The sequence below is a fragment of the Siphateles boraxobius genome, unplaced genomic scaffold, assembly GCF_051911475.1.
Source record: "Siphateles boraxobius isolate OS27281-9 unplaced genomic scaffold, OSU_SipBor_1 17, whole genome shotgun sequence".
Taxonomy (NCBI): Eukaryota; Metazoa; Chordata; class Actinopteri; order Cypriniformes; family Leuciscidae; genus Siphateles; species Siphateles boraxobius.
The window spans coordinates 9,752,638-9,772,396 of NW_027508777.1; the positions used below are offsets into that span (position 1 = coordinate 9,752,638).

General features: G+C 35.5%; 1 protein-coding gene across 1 annotated transcript in view; it reads left to right on the forward strand.

Moving 5' to 3' along the window:
* fhdc1 (FH2 domain containing 1) overlaps positions 1 to 16,611 on the forward strand; it is a 30,157-nt gene extending 13,546 nt beyond the window's left edge. Inside the window, exons 3-12 of the mRNA XM_077232219.1 lie at positions 4,663 to 4,724; positions 5,802 to 5,904; positions 6,405 to 6,490; positions 6,608 to 6,708; positions 7,556 to 7,626; positions 7,864 to 7,971; positions 8,121 to 8,191; positions 8,489 to 8,606; positions 9,136 to 9,300; positions 14,320 to 16,611. Coding sequence (XP_077088334.1) covers positions 4,663 to 4,724; positions 5,802 to 5,904; positions 6,405 to 6,490; positions 6,608 to 6,708; positions 7,556 to 7,626; positions 7,864 to 7,971; positions 8,121 to 8,191; positions 8,489 to 8,606; positions 9,136 to 9,300; positions 14,320 to 16,491 — 3,057 coding nt within the window. The 3' untranslated portion in view covers positions 16,492 to 16,611. The remainder of the gene's footprint in view (positions 1 to 4,662; positions 4,725 to 5,801; positions 5,905 to 6,404; positions 6,491 to 6,607; positions 6,709 to 7,555; positions 7,627 to 7,863; positions 7,972 to 8,120; positions 8,192 to 8,488; positions 8,607 to 9,135; positions 9,301 to 14,319) is intronic.
* The last annotated feature ends 3,148 nt before the right edge of the window (positions 16,612 to 19,759 follow it).

The following is a 19,759-nucleotide window of genomic DNA, read 5'->3' on the forward strand; positions in this document are numbered from 1 at the left end:
TGAGAAACAAATCCCACAACCAACACTTAAGTATTAACACTTATCAGTATTAATATTTATTCTAAGATGAATTATATCACTGACAAAAATGAATGCCTTGAAGTGAAGTGCAAACTAACATAACCTTTACATCACTGAACTATTTGCGTTGTTCAGTGAAGTAAAGTAGGCTACATCTACTAGGCCTGCTAGAGTAACTTTATTTAGTTACTTTACCAGATACAGTGAAACATCTGGTAACACTTTACAATATGGGTGCACTAACAAGCATTAATTCATGCTTAGCTAATGCACAGATAATACTGAATTAATGTGTAACTAATGATTATCTAAGCTATTCATTAATGATTACCCCATTAGGAGCTAATTAAGAGTCTGTATGGTTAATGTATTAGTTCATACATGAATTGTTATTAATTAAATATGTAATTGTGAATTAATTCCCTAATAACTAATTTTTTTAACTAAAAGTGTTAATTAATATGCTAATTACCAGAATGAGCCAAAGCCTTGTATTTCAACTTCCAGATAATACAGGTACACATTAATACATGATTAATTACTTCATTGTTAGTGCAAATTCATGTGTAAATTACTACAATTACTAAATGACTAGTTAATAATGATGTGCCTCAACAAGTAAAGTCATAACATAATGATACCTTTGCAAATCATTAGCTAATGATTAATTAAAGCAGACAATTGGTAGTTGAAGTGCATAGCTTTGACTAATTGTGGTAATTAACACATTAATTTACACTATTAGTTAATAAAATATGTTATTAAGGAATTAATACACAATGACACATTGAATTAATAGCAATTCATGTATTACTTAATCTATTAATCATATAGACTCTTTATTAGTTGCTGATGCAGTAATAATTAATTAATGGTTTAGTTCTTCATGAATCATACATTAACTCATGATTATCTGTGCATTAGTTAAACATGAATTAATGCATATTAGTGCACCCGTATTGTAAAGTGTTACCAAACATCTTTATATTCAATATGATTTTATCAGTAATCATTGGTATTCCTACATAAAATGTGGTCCTAGCACACATACAGTATATTTCCATAAATTTGCAGACACTGAAATATTTTTGTTTATTTATTTTTCAATATTTGTAGAAGATTATTGACAACATGTAAAACATACGCTTCGTAGCAGTATAACTTTTACATTCATACTATAATATTGATTTTATTGTATTTAATCCATAAGATTAATATGTTAAATCACATCATATTTTTAATGCTTTGGCATTATAATAGTATATACATCACTATCATGTTTTTGATATTGTTAAGAAGTATTTAGGTTTAGGGATGGGTTAGGCGCTTAAAAATATAAAATAGTAAAATGCTATTATATAAAAGTAATATAAGGTTTCAAAAGCTGTGCATGCATAATTACTTATGTTTTAGATACTGTAAAGTAATCCAAAGTGTCCTTTTCGGTTTATATCTATAATGTACAAATACATACAAAAACTAAAGAAATCAAGTTGATTCCAAACAAAGTGGTTATTTTGTATGACATTCATATGTTTGTTATGTTTAATTTGCTAACAATTTCCTATCATGTTGAAAGCATGGGGATTTTCTTACTGGCTTATAAGTGTTATTAGGTGTGTGCAACTGAGTTTTACACCTCTAAATAAAACAAACATGTCGCTGAATCAAACATTCATCCAAAACATATGCTCCCGTGAGCTTGTCGTTTTGTGTCTAAGCGACCAGCTGTGTTTTTGTGTTGTCTTGTGTGGTTGCGCTGGTCTTGGTAGCTTTGTAATTATCCACGAAGGCACCAAGTATACCTGTACAGATCCAATGAAGCTTTTTTTATTGTTTGTCTGAGGTGCCGTGGACCATGCGTGTGGCCTCGTTTGTAATTTCAGACACCGTCCTGCTAGTCCTTTGAGTTTGTGATGCGTCACAAATTACATGTATCACACACATGGGTCAAATAAATGTGTGTGCTAGAGAGAGTGACAGATTGTGTGTCTGTTTAGTTGCCACTAAAATGGCTGTCATGTTAGTTAGTTAATGATCTCATGGGCCAAAATGAGTTATCACGCTACTGAGGGTTCCCTGGTGCTGATATTGTGTTAATGTGAATAACAAGTACCCCGAAATGAGTACCCCGAAATGCTGATATTGTGTTAATGTGAATAACAAGTATAACATTGTGTTCTATAAGGGGTTAGTTCACCCAAAAATTGTGTCATCAGTTACTCACCCTCGTGTCGTTCCAATCCCATAAGACTTTCCCTCATCTTCAAAACACATGAAGATATTTTGGTAACACTGATGGTCCCTTTTGCACATTCTGATGACTATAACTAACTTTGCAACTAGCTCTCATTAGAGTATTAGTAGACTGTCTGCTTAATATCTGCTGACTCTATTGTGATGGTCCTCCAACAGACATGATACTCATAATCCTACCAGTCTACTAATACACTATTAATACTCTAATGAGAGTTAGTAGAGTTAGTTGTTACTTACAGTCAACAGAATGTGTTACGGGGACCATCAAAATGTTATTTTTAATCAAACCTAAGAGATATCTGTCCCTCCATCCCAGCGGGCACCTTGACGTCAATTTAACATCAATATGACATCAAACATTATGTCAAAATGACGTCACAAAATAGGTCAAAAATGAAAGTCATATTGACGTCAAAGTGTCTATGTCAATTTGATGTCAAGATTTTCGCTGATGTGATTAATTGAGTGATGATTGGCCAATATTGAAGACACCTGATGTTAACAAGCAGAATCACTGAAGAAGAAAATCACAATTTTAAGCCACCATTTTGGTGATCAATGTTTGCTTTAGTTGGGCTCTTGACCCTAAAGTTTTTAACTTTAGAGTTTGTTTGGCTTCTGAAACTGAGTGGTGAGCAGCCAGATGAACAAAGAATAAAGGTGATCTGATGGTGTTGGTTATGTTTTGACAATCATCATTTGACCTGAGTCACTGAACTCATTTAAAGTTTAATCTCTGATTTATATTTATATTGGTAATTACAGCATCATGGTATTCTACAGCATAAAATCCTGAATTTTTAATTTAATCCAAAGGATTTCCTAAAAGTTGTTCTGATATAACAAATATGTGTTTTAGGCACACACAGACATCTAGAATCAATGTATGAATCTCAACAATGGTGACAAACAGAATATTCAATTAGGAAAAGGAAATTACTAAAACAAATCAGATTATAATTTATTCATACCGCAAAGCATGATGGGAGCCATTTATGAGTTTTGTTTGGTGGCACCCAGAATGCACTGCAACTTATTATTGTCACCCTTGTTGAGATTCACAGGCTGATTATTGATGTCAGTGTATCTAAATAAAATAATTTTTTTAAAGTCTTCTGATCAGAACAGCTTTTAAGAAATGTTTTGGATTATATTGAAAATGCTGATAATTGTTTGCTATAGAATCACAGTGCAAGGTAAAGACACTCTATATGACTTGGGTGATTTAGGCCAAGTGGTGATTCTGTCAAAACATAACCAACACCACCTGATCAACTTTTCTCAATGTTCTTCTGGCAGTGACATTTACATCAGCCAAACAAAATTGAAATATTAATAGTTTAGGGGTCAAGAGCCCAACTAAAGCAAACACTGATCACCAAAATGGTGGCTTAAAATTTTTATTTTCTCCTTCGGTGATTTTGCTTGTTAACATCAGGTGACTTCAGTAATCACATCAGCAGAGGTCAAAATCTTGCAATCAAATAGACATTGACACTTTGACGTCAATATGACTTTCATTTTTGACCTATTTCGTGACGTCATTTTGACATAATGTTTGATGTTATATTGATGTTAAATTGATGTCAAGGTGCCCGCTGGGATGGAAAGACCGTTCCCCTAAAAGCCGTCATGCTTAAAAAAGTTTTCAAAAGTTTCAGTGGATGGACAGAAATTTCCAGGAGTTTATTAAAAAGATCTTCATTATGTTTTGAAGATTGACAACAGTCTTATGGGCTTGAAACAACATGAAGGTGAGTCAATAATGAAAGAATTTTCATTTCGGGGTGAACTATCCCTTTAATTCATACAAATAAATAATAACATCTCTTGAAACCGGAAAGAGGTTCATTCCTGTTTAGCTTATTTGAATTGATGTTCAGCTATTTTGGAAAGCAATTTATATTAATCTAAGAAACTCTGCCTGTCTTTTTCATATTATAAAAACCTATTTATTTAAGGGAACCAGTGGCAGTCCGGGTATGGCACACTTAAAAACACAACTTAGTTATATTCTATTAGTTCTAGTTCTACTAAATATAAGATATATAAGTCTAGTGGTTTTCATTTAGTGTGCCCTTGATATTCATCTGTCTCCTCCTTTCTAATTACATTTTGGAACCAAATGCACACTATTTTACTAAAATAATAATAATAATAATAACTAGGTAAATACATAGTTTTTTTAACCTATAGTAATCTTGCACCATCAAAGATACTTGTTCTATTTATTTTGGAAGTTGCATTCAAATCAACTTGCCACAACAACCTGAAAGCCCAAAATTTGAATGGGAGTGATGCTTTTGCTCAGAACACATGCAGTCTGTCCTTTGTGTATCTTTTCATCCGTTTTTAATTAACCTCTCTCCTCTGTTCTCCCAGATCAGCATCTTGGACTCAAAGAGAGGAATGAACGTTGGAATTTTCCTCAAACAGTTTAAGAAGTAAGTTTCTAAGCGTCATCATGTGTAAAAAACCTGCTTCAGCACAGAAATAGGATCTGGTGGTGGTCAAGAGAAACCCGATGATCTTCTATGAAGATCAATAGCTTTCAGGTTGTGATTGATACTTGAGAGTTCACATGAGCATGCTGTACACATTTACTGTGAAAAGCACTAGATACAGATAAGACACAAGGTATGTTGTGAGTACTCAACAGACAACGAGGCCAGAATAAAAGAATAAAACAAGATACGTTTACGTCAGACCTGGTGAAATGGGCAGTTGAAGGTGGATGTGGCCTGTGTAAACAGGGTTTTTGTTTATTTTTGAACAGGTATTTCAACATCCTCAGAGACTATAATGATTATGCAAAAAGACAATGTTTTCATGTGTAATCAGATTATATAATATTTATGTTAGTCTGTGATGTTTGTGTGTATTCTGTGTATGTGAGTGGTCATGTACAGTAGGGCTGATCAGACACTGTGAGTCAAGTCAATTCCTGCATCCATTGTTAGTGTTAAATGTAAAGACAAATGCATAGAAAAAATAAGCCAATGTAATTATCATTAACTTAATATTCATATTTGAATGACTTTATTTGGAGACACATTCATTTTGTATTTTATAAAGATAAATAATAATCAAATCCTGTTACAAAACTAATGCAGATTTCCAAATGGGACATTCATTTACTGTATGCATGTATGTATGTATGTATGGATGTATGTATGTATGTATGGATGGATGGATGGATGGATGGATGGATGGATGGATGGATGGATGGATGGGATGGAATTAGTGTGATTGCAGTTACATAGTTATATACCCCTAACCTTACATTATGCTAAATTGAATATATGTAGATAGTAATTAGACACCTAAAATGGCACGAGTGGCACCCAAAATACCTCCACTGTTTAAATATACACATAATTTACAATGTAAAGTTAAAGGTTTGTATTTCCATCTTACTTTAGAGCAATACACTGAAGTATCCTACAAGAGATCACTGAGCTGATGATCTGGCAGACCCACAAATTGAATGTCTGTCTTGTACTTCTGTTTTTCTCCCTCAGGCCCAATCATGCAATTGTAGAAGACATCCGTCTTGGCAACAGTGAGCAGTATGGAACTGAACAGCTGAAAGAACTGCTCAAACTACTACCAGAGGCAGAAGAGGTGAGAACTCTGGCTACATTCACACTGTCGTTTTTTAGAATTAACAACCGCATTTACTTACAGGTGTGAGTCTCGAAACTTTCTGTTAACACCGCAACTTACACAAGCATCTCGAATACTGTCTGCTTGAAAATGCAATCAAATGGGATTTCTTACATGGAATCAAGTCAGTATTCTTTTACCAGTAACCATAGAGACAGTGACTAAAGTAATATAGTATAATCCATAAAACCGAAAAGTCTCATCACTTTTAAAACAACAAGAGTCAAATGGAGCTGCCACGAGTTCAAATTTCAAATCTTCATTAACCAACAGCAGATTAATTTTGAGTGCTTGATGATGGCAATGGTAATCTATATTATTTAAAAAAATGCTTGTACAATTAATCTAATCTATTGATAAATGAAAAACGGTACAAATACATTGAGAATCCCATCGTACAAATGCTTTGTGTTTGCTCTGATATTTGAATGTGAATTTAAATCACTTATCTTCTCAAGGTGAAGAGATTGAAGGAATTCAAGGGAGATCCAAATAAGTTGACACTGGCTGATTCTTTCATGTTCCTGCTGATTCAAGTGCCACGGTAAGAGACGCACAACATCTCTCTTTAACGATGAGATACAAATATACAATTTCATAATATCTAACAACGTCATGACAAAAAGGCAAGTCGTCTATGATTCTTTGTTCATGTTTAAAGCTTTGAGGTATGTATTGAGGCTATGGTACTTCAGGAAGAGTTTCACCCGTCCTGTACGGTCATGAGTCGTGAGATTAACATCGTGCGTCAGGCTACAGAAGGTAAGAACATACTAGACTATTCTTTGGAGGTTCTGAAGTTTAGGTTATTATGGGGGAATAAACGCAAAGTCATTTTTTAAATTGTAATGCTCTCTCTCACCAACCCATATAATTTGATGCACCATTCCACCACTTTCAAAATATCTGCTGTCAAGTGTGGACCAAAAAACAGTAGAGTGAACTTTCATTAGGACTCAATTCTGAGTTGAGTGCATTTTGCTGAGTAATTTTTTCTATCACTCAGCTTTTTTCACCAAGTGCGACATGTTCCTGGATCAACATATTTGTTGATCCTGGAACAACATTCCAATCAACCATTCAGGTTTGAGGGACAAGTTACAATTTATGTCAAGTTTAGGATTACAACCAGGGTTAGATGCTTCTACATCAGTGTTTTTCATCTATCATTTCCCTCTGATTTTAGGGATAACTTATGGGTAGCGTTATGTTTACGGGTAGGGATATGGGATTACATTTTCAGACATTTTTGCCTGTATTAGCCTTATCAGAATCCAATGATTCATGACCTACTGTATCTACACTTCAATAGTACTTAAATGTAAAGATATGGGACTCCATTAATCATCACATTGATTTTAGGAGCCTTTATAAAAACTCAATTTGAGTTTTATTAATCCTGCATTAACTAATCTCAGCAGCATATCATGAACTACAGTAGGACATACTGTCAGCAATTTTTTTTTCAAATTTAAATGCGCATTGAGTCTTTAGATTTCCTTTAAATTTCTTAGACTGTAGACAGGAAGGATTGTAATAGCATTTAGAGTGTTGTGTAATTTACCAAATGGCCTGTGATTATTCAATTTCTATTGATTATATTCCTCAGAACTAATGACTTGTGAAGAGCTCCATGCCATTCTACACTTAGTTCTCCAAGCGGGAAATATCATGAATGCAGTAAGTCTCTCTCTGTCTCCAGCCTTTTTTCCGTTTATTGTCTTTCTTGTGTTCCCTATTCTTTACCCCTCATCTGTCCCTTTTTGTGGACATTTCCCCCTAGTCCTCTTTTGACCTTTGCTCTTTCCTTTCAACTATTCCTCTCCAAAACATTCCCTGACATTTTTAAATCAGGAAAGGTTGTTGGCTTTTACAGCATTTAGCAGACATTGACTGATGTTCTCTGTGTTTTCATAGGGTGGCTATGCAGGCAATGCTTTGGGCTTCAAACTGTCCTCGCTTCTCTCTCTGGCTGATACGAAGGCCAACAAGCCTGGCATGAACCTGCTCCATTTTGTGGCACTAGTAAGTAGGAAAGAACCAGATGCACTGTAGTTTTCTCCAGATTTACTGAAAAATGTTTGCAAATGTTTTAGGAAACCAGCCATAGTAATAACAACAACAATTTTTTTAACTGATTTGATTTGGATTTTTCTTTAACTTTTGTCACAAAGGAAGCACAGAAAAAGGATGAGGCCCTTTTGAAGTTCCCAGAGAAGCTAACACATGTTCAGAGTGCAGCCAGGTAACACAAAATATCAGTTTCAAAACTTCTCTTATTAATAATCTTTTCATTTTATGAAACTTAAAAAACTCTATTTTAGAAAATCTAGAGTTTTATTAATCCTGTATGCTGTATATATAATCATGTAAATGTCTAGCTATGTGAGACTACAGCAATATTAATCCAAACTCCTCTGGTTTAACTAGGGCTAATAATGAATTAGTTGTTTGTTTGTTTTCTTCTAATATTTGCAACAGGTCTCACCTTTCTATGACCCCTTTCTCAATCTTTCTCTGACTTAGATTTTTATTGTTTTAGAATTTCAGTGGAAAATATAGAAGGAGAGTTCTCCTCTCTCTATGTCAAAACACGTTCCTTGGAACAGAAGATTCAGGATGATGATGAGCTGCAAAAGCAGTTGGGTCCATTTTTGCAGGTAAATTAATTATTCCCCCAATTAGAATTCCATATAGTATGTTTTTTTGTACTAAAGTTTTGTTTATATTTTTTTTATGTTTTTATATTTCTATTGTATTTGCTATAATAATTTGATGAACTTTTTTGGTTACACTTTATTTCGATAGTCACTTTAGACATTCTACTAACTATAAGTAACTTTTCAACTACATCTCAACTAACTGTCATTAGAGTATTAGTAGGCTGTAGTAGACTGTCAGTAGACTGTTAGGTTATGGTTAGGTGTTAGGGTTCGGGTTAGGAGAACAAGTTGACTTGTAGTTGCTAAGTTACTTATAGTCAGTAGAATATCTGTTGGGGGACCACAAAATAAAGTGTTAGCAGATATTAAGTAGACAGTCTACTAATACTCTAAAGACAGTTAGTTGACATGTAACTGCAAAGTTACTTATAGTTAGTTGAATGTCTAAAGTGGACTATCGAAATAAAGTGTTACCACTTTTTTATGCCAATAAGATTGACTCACCTGCTGCCCTCTTATTTGTTAGAGCTCTACACATATCCTGCAGGACCTCAAACATCGCAGGCTAGACTTGCGTAAAAAGGGCAATGCCCTCATCGACTTCTTCTGTGAAGACAAAGACACCTTTAAACTGGATGAGTGCTTCAGAATCTTCCAAGACTTCTGTCTAAAGTTCAAAAAAGCTGTAAAGGTACATATTACAAAGCATGCAAAAATGAAGAAAAGAAAAAAAAAACATTAAAAAACACAGTAAAGAAAATAATTAAAGATGAAATAATTAAGGGTTTATCTGTAAAGACATTAAAGGGGAACTATTATGCAACATTCACTTTTTAGTGGAGATACATTTTGTATTGCAAAAAGTTACTAACAGAAATTCTTTCCAGAATCTTATTGAAAATATTCAATTTTAATAATTCCGTGCTTGCCAAACACAAGTTACTTTTTTACTTTTAATGAAAAATCTGATTTCTTTATAGTATTGTTTTTCAAATCTGTTACTGTCAATTCTGTTTCATACTGTCAGCATTATTGTTACTCAACCTTGGGAACAGAGTTTGACAGTAACAGATTTGACCATTTTAAACTTTTTAGCCAAAAACTCCACTTGCTAGCATACGTAAATGCTAAGAGCAAATGGCACTAATAAAATCATGACTAAAAGACATTTAAACAACCCACTGTGTGATGAGTGATACATTTTTTCCTTTTGATATTGTTAAAATAACAAAATAACACTTGGTTTAAGAACTCTCTAGATTAAAATATTTTCTCAGAGAGAGCACACATACCTTTCAGTGCTTCAGATCTTATAAGTGAGGAAAAGTGACATCATTTCCTGTATCTTACATAGTTGTTGAGAAAATTTCGGACATCCATGCACCATAATTTTAAAGGCAAAGTATGGTACGGTAACAGAATTGATGGAAAATTTATGGACACACATTTTTATAAGATAAAAGTTATTTTTAATCAATTTAATGTGGTAGAATTAGGAAAATTACTATTTAGGGCTTTTATAAATAAATGATATTACCAAAAGAAAAGTAAAATAAAATACTTTGATTATACAATGATACATGATGGAAAAAAAAATATACTGACTAATTCGAAACAACAAGAAATCATGATTTTCAGCTATATAAGACACTCTTTACAGAAAATATTATAATGTTATGGCCTGTAGAAAAAGCAAAAGAAAATAATGACTTTGGAAACCAAATGTACCTGCAATTATAGAATCACCCTTTTACATGGTCTTTGCACATAAATGTGTTTTGGCAGTGTGTTGGCACAAACTCCCTATAATGATAAAAATCAACCCGCTCCTTTTTTGTTTTTTTTATCCCCATAAATCATAAGCAGTGTCATAGAACAAGTCGTTCACAGATTCTGGGCAAAGTGACGTCACTTTGTACAGGCCCCGCACCACGACTGTTGACGGACTCTGCTGTATTTGCATAGACCCCTTCCTGAGCGAGTTGTACACTGTTCGCCATTTTCTTCAGGCCAGAGCAGCTGTAGTGACAAGAATGTCTTATAAGCAACTCAGGTGTTTTTGTTGTTGGATGTAAGAGTGAACATAACAGTCTTTATGTACACCCGACATCAGAGCCGCTGAAGATGCAGTGGAATAGCTTTATTTTTGAAGGGAACTCGACCCTCAATATACCTAAATTCGTTTATGTCTGCGTGAATCATTTTACACCAGACTGCTTTGTGAACTAGGGTCAATACAAAAGGACAATACAAAACACAAGTTTTGTTAAAAAAGTTGTTACTCAAGGATGGAACAGTATCAACTAGTTGTGTAACGATACCCTCATGTCACGATTCGATACATATCACAATACTGAACTCGATACGATAATATGGTGATACTCCAAAACATTTACATTTACATTTATTCAAAACATATAGTAAAAGGTTAACAAAAAATGTAATGTTGATTAAAAATGCTAAATTTGCTGTTACATTGTGGGTTTAAAGGAATTGGCTTGGACTTGGTGCTGGTAACCCAATGCACAGGACAATGGTGACACAAGAATAAAAATATTCATGATTCTGAAGCTAAAAATACAGAATTATTTTTCAACAAATAAGCTTGCACTCCATCACTATCTAGATATTTAAAATAATGTAGGCCACTTTTTACTGGTAGCATAAGACATTTGGCATTATCAGGATTATGCATTATTATACATTATATTTGACATTATATATAGGCTAGTAGTTTAATGTAGTACTGACACTCCGAAAACTTGAATTTTTTCCTCACAGAAATTTTATTTTGGGTGAACTATACACAATAAATATTGTCACTATCCACGATACATATTGTTGCATTTTTGTATTGCGACATATTGTGTCACAATATTGTTAAACCCCTAGTACCAACTGTTCATGATCAAGCTTATGGTCTCCGGAGCGATACTGGTTACGTTAGTAATGAAAGGGAGAGCACGCACTTTATTACAATTCATTGGAGTTGCATTAAGCTTTGTATGAGTAGAAATCCGGTAGTATTTTTGAATGACCGTGCTTCCCTCCCTCATGTCCCCCTGAGACGAGAGATTTCTGTATTGTGTGTCTGGAAGAAAACCTCCGATGAGGCAAAAATCATCATTTAGCGTCATCGGAGGCTTTTTTGGCCAGAGGCTAGAGACTACAGCCAGTAGTAGGAGCTAGCATGTTTTCAACCTGCCCATAGGGGCTGGGATCTCACTCACAGAATTTAAAATAGTGTCAGCCATCTTTTTTTTAAGCTAAGCTAACAGACTCTTGTGGAGAAACCTTTGGCAGAAGGGGATTTTGACAGACTGGGTAAACCCAGCCTGATCTGCCGGCGATTTGATTTCACCCTGCAGCTCAAGCTGGAAACCTGTAAATTATTTTATCCTGCTTCCGTTACAATTTTGCAGGGACCAATCACAAACTGGCTTATCCACCTGTCGCGCTACAACCTGCGAAAATCTCTCAATGCCATTACTGCTTATGCAAACCGCTGATCAATGCTCCAAACCAACACTTTTATTGACACGTTTCCTGCCTGGAGTTTACGCTGCAAAGTATGTCACCAAAGTATGTTAGTCTGATTGGTTGAAGGACTATCCAATTGCGTACAGAGTCATTTGAACTATGCCCGTTGATCACGCCTCTTGTGCAGTAGAAAATACATAGCAGACTCCCCAGACCAATATTCAATCTTAAAAGATTGAGCTTGGTCTGGAGATCTATCTATCTATCTATCTATCTATCTATCTATCTATCTATCTATCTATCTATCTATCTATCTATCTATCTATCTATCTATCTATCTATCTATATATCTATATATCAGTTTCGAGCCAACTAGTAGCCTAGTTCTATCATTTTTTCCAATACTGCCCTCTGTAACCGGTAGGCAAGGCTTGGGAGTGGCCTCGTAGGGCAGCAAAGCAAGTGCATTCTGGGAATTGTTGTCTTTCATCCACATGAGCCAAAAATACATTTTCTGGCTTTTCTCAGTCTAGAAGGCACCAACTTCTAAAATAATTTCACATTTCTTCTACACAAATGACCCAATTTAAATACACATACATCTTTCCAGCTGTGAAATATCCCTTTAAGACAAAAAAAGGCCTACGGTCTGTATATATTTGTTTGTTGTCTGTTAGTTGTATCGCTGTATATAGTATGTTGATGATAATGCAAGGGAGAGAGAGAGTTTATGGATTAGACTTTAATGCTTACTTCTTGTACTGTGTATAGAGGGTATGCTTGTGACGTCACCGTCGGCCGGAGTGACTGCGGTTTCGCCCACTAAGTGGCAAAAAGACTGAGCGGCAGCATTTGTTTTCAGCATGAATGCCGAAAAAAAAAAAAAAACACAAAACACATCTAAAATGGGAAAGAGCTTTGATATTGACTGTACAACTAGATTTGACAAGAAATCTGAGGTATACTTTTACAGACTGCCAAAAGCTACATAGAAGAGAAGCAAATGGATTGCTGCAATTCATAGAAACAACTGGACTCCAGGCAGCAAAAGGTGGATTTGCAGTTATCATTTTGTGTCAATATGCTGTATTTAGGGGTAAAATCATACCCTATATATTGTATTGTTATATATTGTATTGACATCAATTAAATATTTACCATCGTATATTCTGCATAATTGGACGTTTTTAAATAAACACAAAACAAAACTATACAAGTTTTAGGGCTGGGCGATATGATGATATATATAACATTAATATAAGTGATCACATGGATTTAGACCTACCTATATTGTATTTATTTAAAGCGTTCACAGGCAAATTTGCTTTATGTATTTCCCCGGTGTTGAAATCAGGCATATATAAATGTCAGGAAACACGATTTCTGCTGCATATCAATATCCATGGATCACTGGATCTTTGTTAAGTTGTAAGGAACACTATATTGAATCCAACCTTTAGTTAAAACTGATAATAGTGTGTTTTATTCGCGTTTTCGCAGTTTCCCCTATTAAATCCAGTTATGATGCAGCCGCTCTTCTGCCACTCAGTCTGGCTGAGGGGGGCTTGTTCCGGCGGGAAAGTGATATCAATGCATACCCTCATTCAGCTATTACAGTGATTTTCTGGAGTGAAAACAGACAAATCATCTATTTTTGTGTGATGTACAATAAACTTCATAAAATTCATCAGTAAAATGTTGGCCATCGTTCAGACGGGGTCCGCTACAAGAGGCTTGTAGTAATAGTGGATAAAAGCAAGATGACAACACAAGTTATAACTGTAATTAAACTGAACTATACTTGTCCTATCTCCATGCACCATACATTCTCTGGCTCTGTAGGCATCATTGTCCGACTTCGGTTTGAACATATAAAACTGAACACCCCTACTGACAGTTTTTGAAATGTTAAGTGTGTGAGATTGTCCTGTTTTGTTGTTGCATGTGCTCTTGAAGCTCCACCCTCTTCTTGAAAGGGGGCCGGGATTACCAGCTCATTTGCATTTAAAGGGACACACACAAAAAGTGGCAATTTTAACATGTCATAAAAATATATGTGGGGTATTTTGAGCTAAAACTTCCCATACACACTCTGGGGACATCAGAGACTTATTTTACATCTTGCAAAAAGGGGCATAATAGGTCCCCTTTAAAGTCTTTATGAATCATGCTACAGATCATCTGTCAGTGAACACCCTCTTATAGTGATCTCTTGTCTACTCTCCTGCAGGACAACCTGGACAGGGAACTGAAGGAGAAATCTAGACTGCGACGCTTACGGGAACTGGAGGAGAGACGGTGTGCCTGGGGTGTAGCCAATACTGAGACAGGTGATAGTCGAGGTTTTGGTCGCAGCAGCAGCGAAAATGATGTTGACATCCTTACCAAAGAAGGCCTCCTAGACTTCCTGCTTCAACCAAGACCTCAAAGCCCCCACAGTCCTTTAGGCCGCTCGTCTAGTGCCCGCCGATACCATCACACCTCTAGTGACCGCAACGTCCGTGGCTATATGGAGCAGATCTCTGGGTCTTCAGAAAGCGACTATACCAAATTCAGTAGCCTGCCACGTTCAGGCAGGAACAATCAAAGAAAGACCATGGCATGGCTTGTCTCACAGGATGATAATAGGGAGCTAGGACCGCAAAGTCAGGTTTACCAAGAGAAGTTAGCAGCTTCACCAAAGGCTGAGACAGAACCCATCAGTCCTTTAGCTAGATACTCAAGTTTTGGCTACAACATGAACATGGATCCCTATAATAATAATAATTATACTTCTATCTCTGAAGGTGGAGTTACACCTCAATTAAATAACACAAAGAATGTTTATCAGGGGACATCTGGTCATGGTGTTGGACACATGAGGGTTTGTGTGGAGAAACACAAACTAGTTTCTGGCCTTCAACCCTTTGAGATAACCAGCCAGATCAATAATAACAGCAATGTTCCTTTGGACAACCAGTGTGAAGTGATTGTAACAAATCTGGAAAGGGAAGAAGGCCCTCCAAAACTATTTGTCCTTGATACGCCCCCATCTAGTAGGAGTTCTGAGGGGGGACCTAAGCCAGAAAAAGTATGGAATGACAAATTGATTTCATCACAGAAGGAGGAAGCGGACACAAGCACCTTTTCCTCAACAACTTGTGACACCCCTTTGCCCCTTGATCCCTCTGTGTCCAGTAAGAAACCTGGGTTGTATGTCATGGACTGCACTGAAACGGATTGTTCCATTGTGTTGGACTGTTCCGAGATTGAGAGTTCTCCTATCATGAAAGAAGGATTTGGACTTAACCCAAAGCCACTGGATGCCAACTATCCAAGAGTCGTTCAGGACACCAATTCTCTATCCTCCAATTTTGAGTCCACCGATTGTCACTTTGTGTCCATATCAAGTGATGAACCAATAGTTGGAAGCTTTGATCAAGCATGTCTAGAATCAGTCAGTCCATCTGTAAATACTGAAGAAGCAGAGACAGATAGCTGTGACACAGCTGAAGGGCGAAGAGTTGATGAGAAAGCAGTCCAGACCTGTATCCCCAGAACACTTGTCAAAAACAAGTCTCCATTCAAAGTGATTGCTTATGCCACTCGCCCTACAAGAACCCTCACAGCAACTGAGACTCAGAACATGCGCAAAGTGGTGCCAATTACAAGGCAGAATCGATCTAGTAGCAACATGAAGAAAGTTGAAAAACCTCCTGGACATGAGAGCATTGAACCCAGACGTCCACTTCGTGACCAAAGCATGCCAGCCAGGAGAGGTGAGAGACAAGGTAGACCTGCAAGACATTCAAGCCTCCCTCCAGAGGATCCCAGGGCACAAAGAGGAGCGACACCAAGCAACTCTCAGTGGGCAAGGGACTCGACTCAACACAGACCCTCCATCAAAAAAACAAATTCCAAACCTGTTCGTAACATTTCAAAACCAGCACCAGAGGAGAAGATGTGTCGTTCTACAATGCGTGCCTTGGCCCAAGCTCAGGCCCAGACACAAGGAACCTCTGAAGGAAGTACACCTGACAGTCCCAACAACACCCTAAAAAGTTATTCGCCTTTACCTAGCTTTGCTCGCAACACTGTGGCATCATCTTCCAGATCTAAAAAAGACATGCCTGCACCAGCTGTAACAGGAACACCATCAAAGAGCTTATCCAGAACTAGCTCTCAGAAATTGCCTGGTGTTAGAACGGACTCTGTCAGTAGCGGATCTTTGCTAAGGAGTGAGGATAAACTAGGGGGGTCTATTAGGAGGGTTCAAAGTGTAAGGGCTTCCAGTCGGAGCATTGACACTCCTCCTCCACAGTCTAGACGAGAACACTCCCTCAAAAGTAGCAGTTTTTCAGAGAGATCCACACAGATTAAAGACTCCATCGCGAGCAGGACCAACAAACCTACATGGAAGTAAAATGGACATATTATGTAGTGGCTCAAAAAACAATGTTTAACAAAGAAGATCAAACTTTTCTGCACATATTAAAGTTACTAAAGAGGCACAGAAGCCTCTTAAATTATTCTGAATGTATCTAAAGCCTTTAAAATGTAGCTGAAGTTCTGTCACTAGATGCTCACCAAGAGTTTTAATATTAACGTGAGCTACTGTCACCATTTGACAGCACATTTAGTAGCACTTCAACATCCACACAAGGATGGTTTTGATGGCCTTTTTCTTACATCTTTACTTGACACATTATCCACTGTCACAAAACAACACATCAATCACAAATTGTTCTTAGTGTTAGATTAACCCTATATTTTATAATAGATATTAATTCTACAAAGACTATGTGAGCTGTTCTCACAAATTGCTGCAGACAAATAAAATAGAAGACAATTATGTCATATATATGTATATATATATATTTGCTTTATTTTATATAATATGTAGTAAAAGTAATGTAATACTGTTTATTAGGGTAACATTTCCATTAAAAAAAACTCATGAACACTCATTTATCATTTCACTTAGCTGTTTTCTGTGCATGATGATAAATCACACTGAAGACTGTTTGATGAATATGTCTATGAATGTTATCCAATTACACCTTAGTGTAGCTGATGCAATGAGTACGTACTACAGCTAGTAGTTCGAAGATGCCTCTCCAGTGATGTTTTTGGAAATATTCAAAATCTTTGCGGTCGAACTGCTTATTTTCAATTTGCCTTTTCATGCAGGGTACACACCGCTGTACTCTGTCTTGCTGCTGATGACACTGTATTTGTGACGTTTCTGTGAATATGCTGATAGCTCTTTCTTTTTAAAGCCATACTGTTAACCGGGAGTGGCAAAACCTGGTGCTAGAGGAAAGGCTGTGAAGTTTGAGTTTGGCCCAAACTTTTGAGAAAGTTCAAATGTTCTCACAGTATCTGCTTGAAATTAAGTTGACAGGTAGTCAAAAAAAATTTTTTACATACAAAAACATGTGTTGCTCAAAACTAACGAATCAGTGTTAGAATAAGAGGTAACACTTTTACAGTACGGTTCTAAGCACTAATTAATTCAATAATAAGAATGAGATAATATTTTTTACTTCATTTATTAATTAAGGTTAATATTAATTTCTCTCTCTCTGTATACTGTATATACATACATATATATATATATATATATATACATATATATATATATATATATATATATATATATATATATATATATATATATATATATATATATATACATATATATATATATATATATATACACACAGTATACATAGGCCTTTATATATATATATATATATATATATGCTAATACATTAGTTAATACAAATGTAAAATTAATATTAGTAAATGTATTATAAACAATCATTAAATAACACTGAGCAATATAGTATGTTAATAAATTAACATTCACCTTCTGTAGATTAATACATACGATAAAAGCAGCTGTTCATTGTTAGTATTAGAGACCTAATGCATTAACTAATTAGTTAAATTGAACCATACTGTAAAAGTGTTACTGGTTAAGCATAATTAGTTTTGATTAATACATTGGCAAAAGCTTTGCTATATGAACCAGACACCAAGTGTACTTTAACCCTGTAGAAAGAATATGGTTATGTAAATTCATTATTATTATAAATAGAAAAAAATTAAAACGTAAACAATAATAGATAGGGTAATGCTATTATACAGTGTCCTTGTTACACGTTACATGTAGTTACTATAGTAATAACTAGAAATTATGCATAACTACATGCAACTAACCCTAAACCAAATGTAATCCTAAACCCATAAGTACATGTTGTTAATTAACATTATTCAGTACAGTGTATAATTACACTGTAACAAGGACACCTTAAAGTAAATTGTAACCATACATAGTTGTCAGCTGATGAAGACAATACTGATTTCACAGCATGATAACAAAGAATTGCCTAAAAATCCTGATTTCTACCTCTAGAATCATATTTGCCACCTCTGGTTCTTATATTCTGATGGCTCACTCATCAAGTGAATCATTGTTTTTTCACAATGATTCTGCAGGTGTACCTCAGTTACAATGTACAATGCCTTTTTATGTTCTTAGAAAGGTTTATGTGTTGACATATCTGTATTTAGTACTGATTGGTTAACATGCTTTAGAATATATCCATGGCAACATGGTGAAGTTTGACACAATGGAATCCTTGTTCCAGCTGTAGATAAAACTAACAAAATTTGAAGCAAAATCACTTTAAGCTATAACTTTAAAATTCAAATGAAAGATGCATTTGTCCAGTCGGACAGTTGGGCATATGTGTCAAGGTGTATATTTAATTGATATTGCTTGAATTTTCTATTTTGAATGTTATTTCTGAGCCCTGTCATCTTTGATTGTAGAATATACAATCAACATAAGCTAATCAATAAAATACATGTAAAAAGTACACTGAGAAAATTTGAGTTTGCTAATTGTGAAATACAATGTGTTATTTTTTGGGAAACTACTGGGGGGCTATTATTTAGCTATGGAGTGCTTATTTATTTAGCTAGCCATGGTTTGTTTTTGACAATGGTCACTTTTTTAGTTGAACCACACCCAATGTTTAGTTGTTTGGGTGAGAGCGTGAAAGAGATGCAAATGAAGAATAGTAAGGCAAACAAAAAGAGAGAACCTATAAATCACCCAGATAACAGCAAGAGTACCGCGAAAAAAAACACTCTTTTTAGTCTTTCTTTTTTACACGGTACCTGCACCCACACAAGCTCAACACACCTCTGTAGCTCTGGGCAAACGCTCTCATTTTGTCCTACCTTTTTTCACGTTTTCTTGACTAGAATGCCACCTGCTGTTCATTCTGTGAAGGAACATAAACTTCGCTGGGTGATGCTGGCGTGAGATCCTTTTCCCACCGCCTGACTTTTATGGTGGTCTCTATTCTAGTTCCTAAGTTGCTATAGTGCTGCTGTTCCAGTTGAGAACTATTTACCCTTAAAGGGGTTTTCATTTGTATCACTCTAAATATCAAACTACAATTTAACTAAGTGAAAACACCTCTGTCCATGGCACTTAAAGGGATAGTTCATCTAAAAACATTTTTGGTTACTTCTATTGTATGAACACTAAATCATTCCTCAAAAATATATTATTTTGTGCTCCAAAGACATATTTTACATATAATTTGTGTTTGAATAAAACACTGTTTGTCAATCAAACTTAATAGATAAACAGAAAAAAATCCTTGAACTAC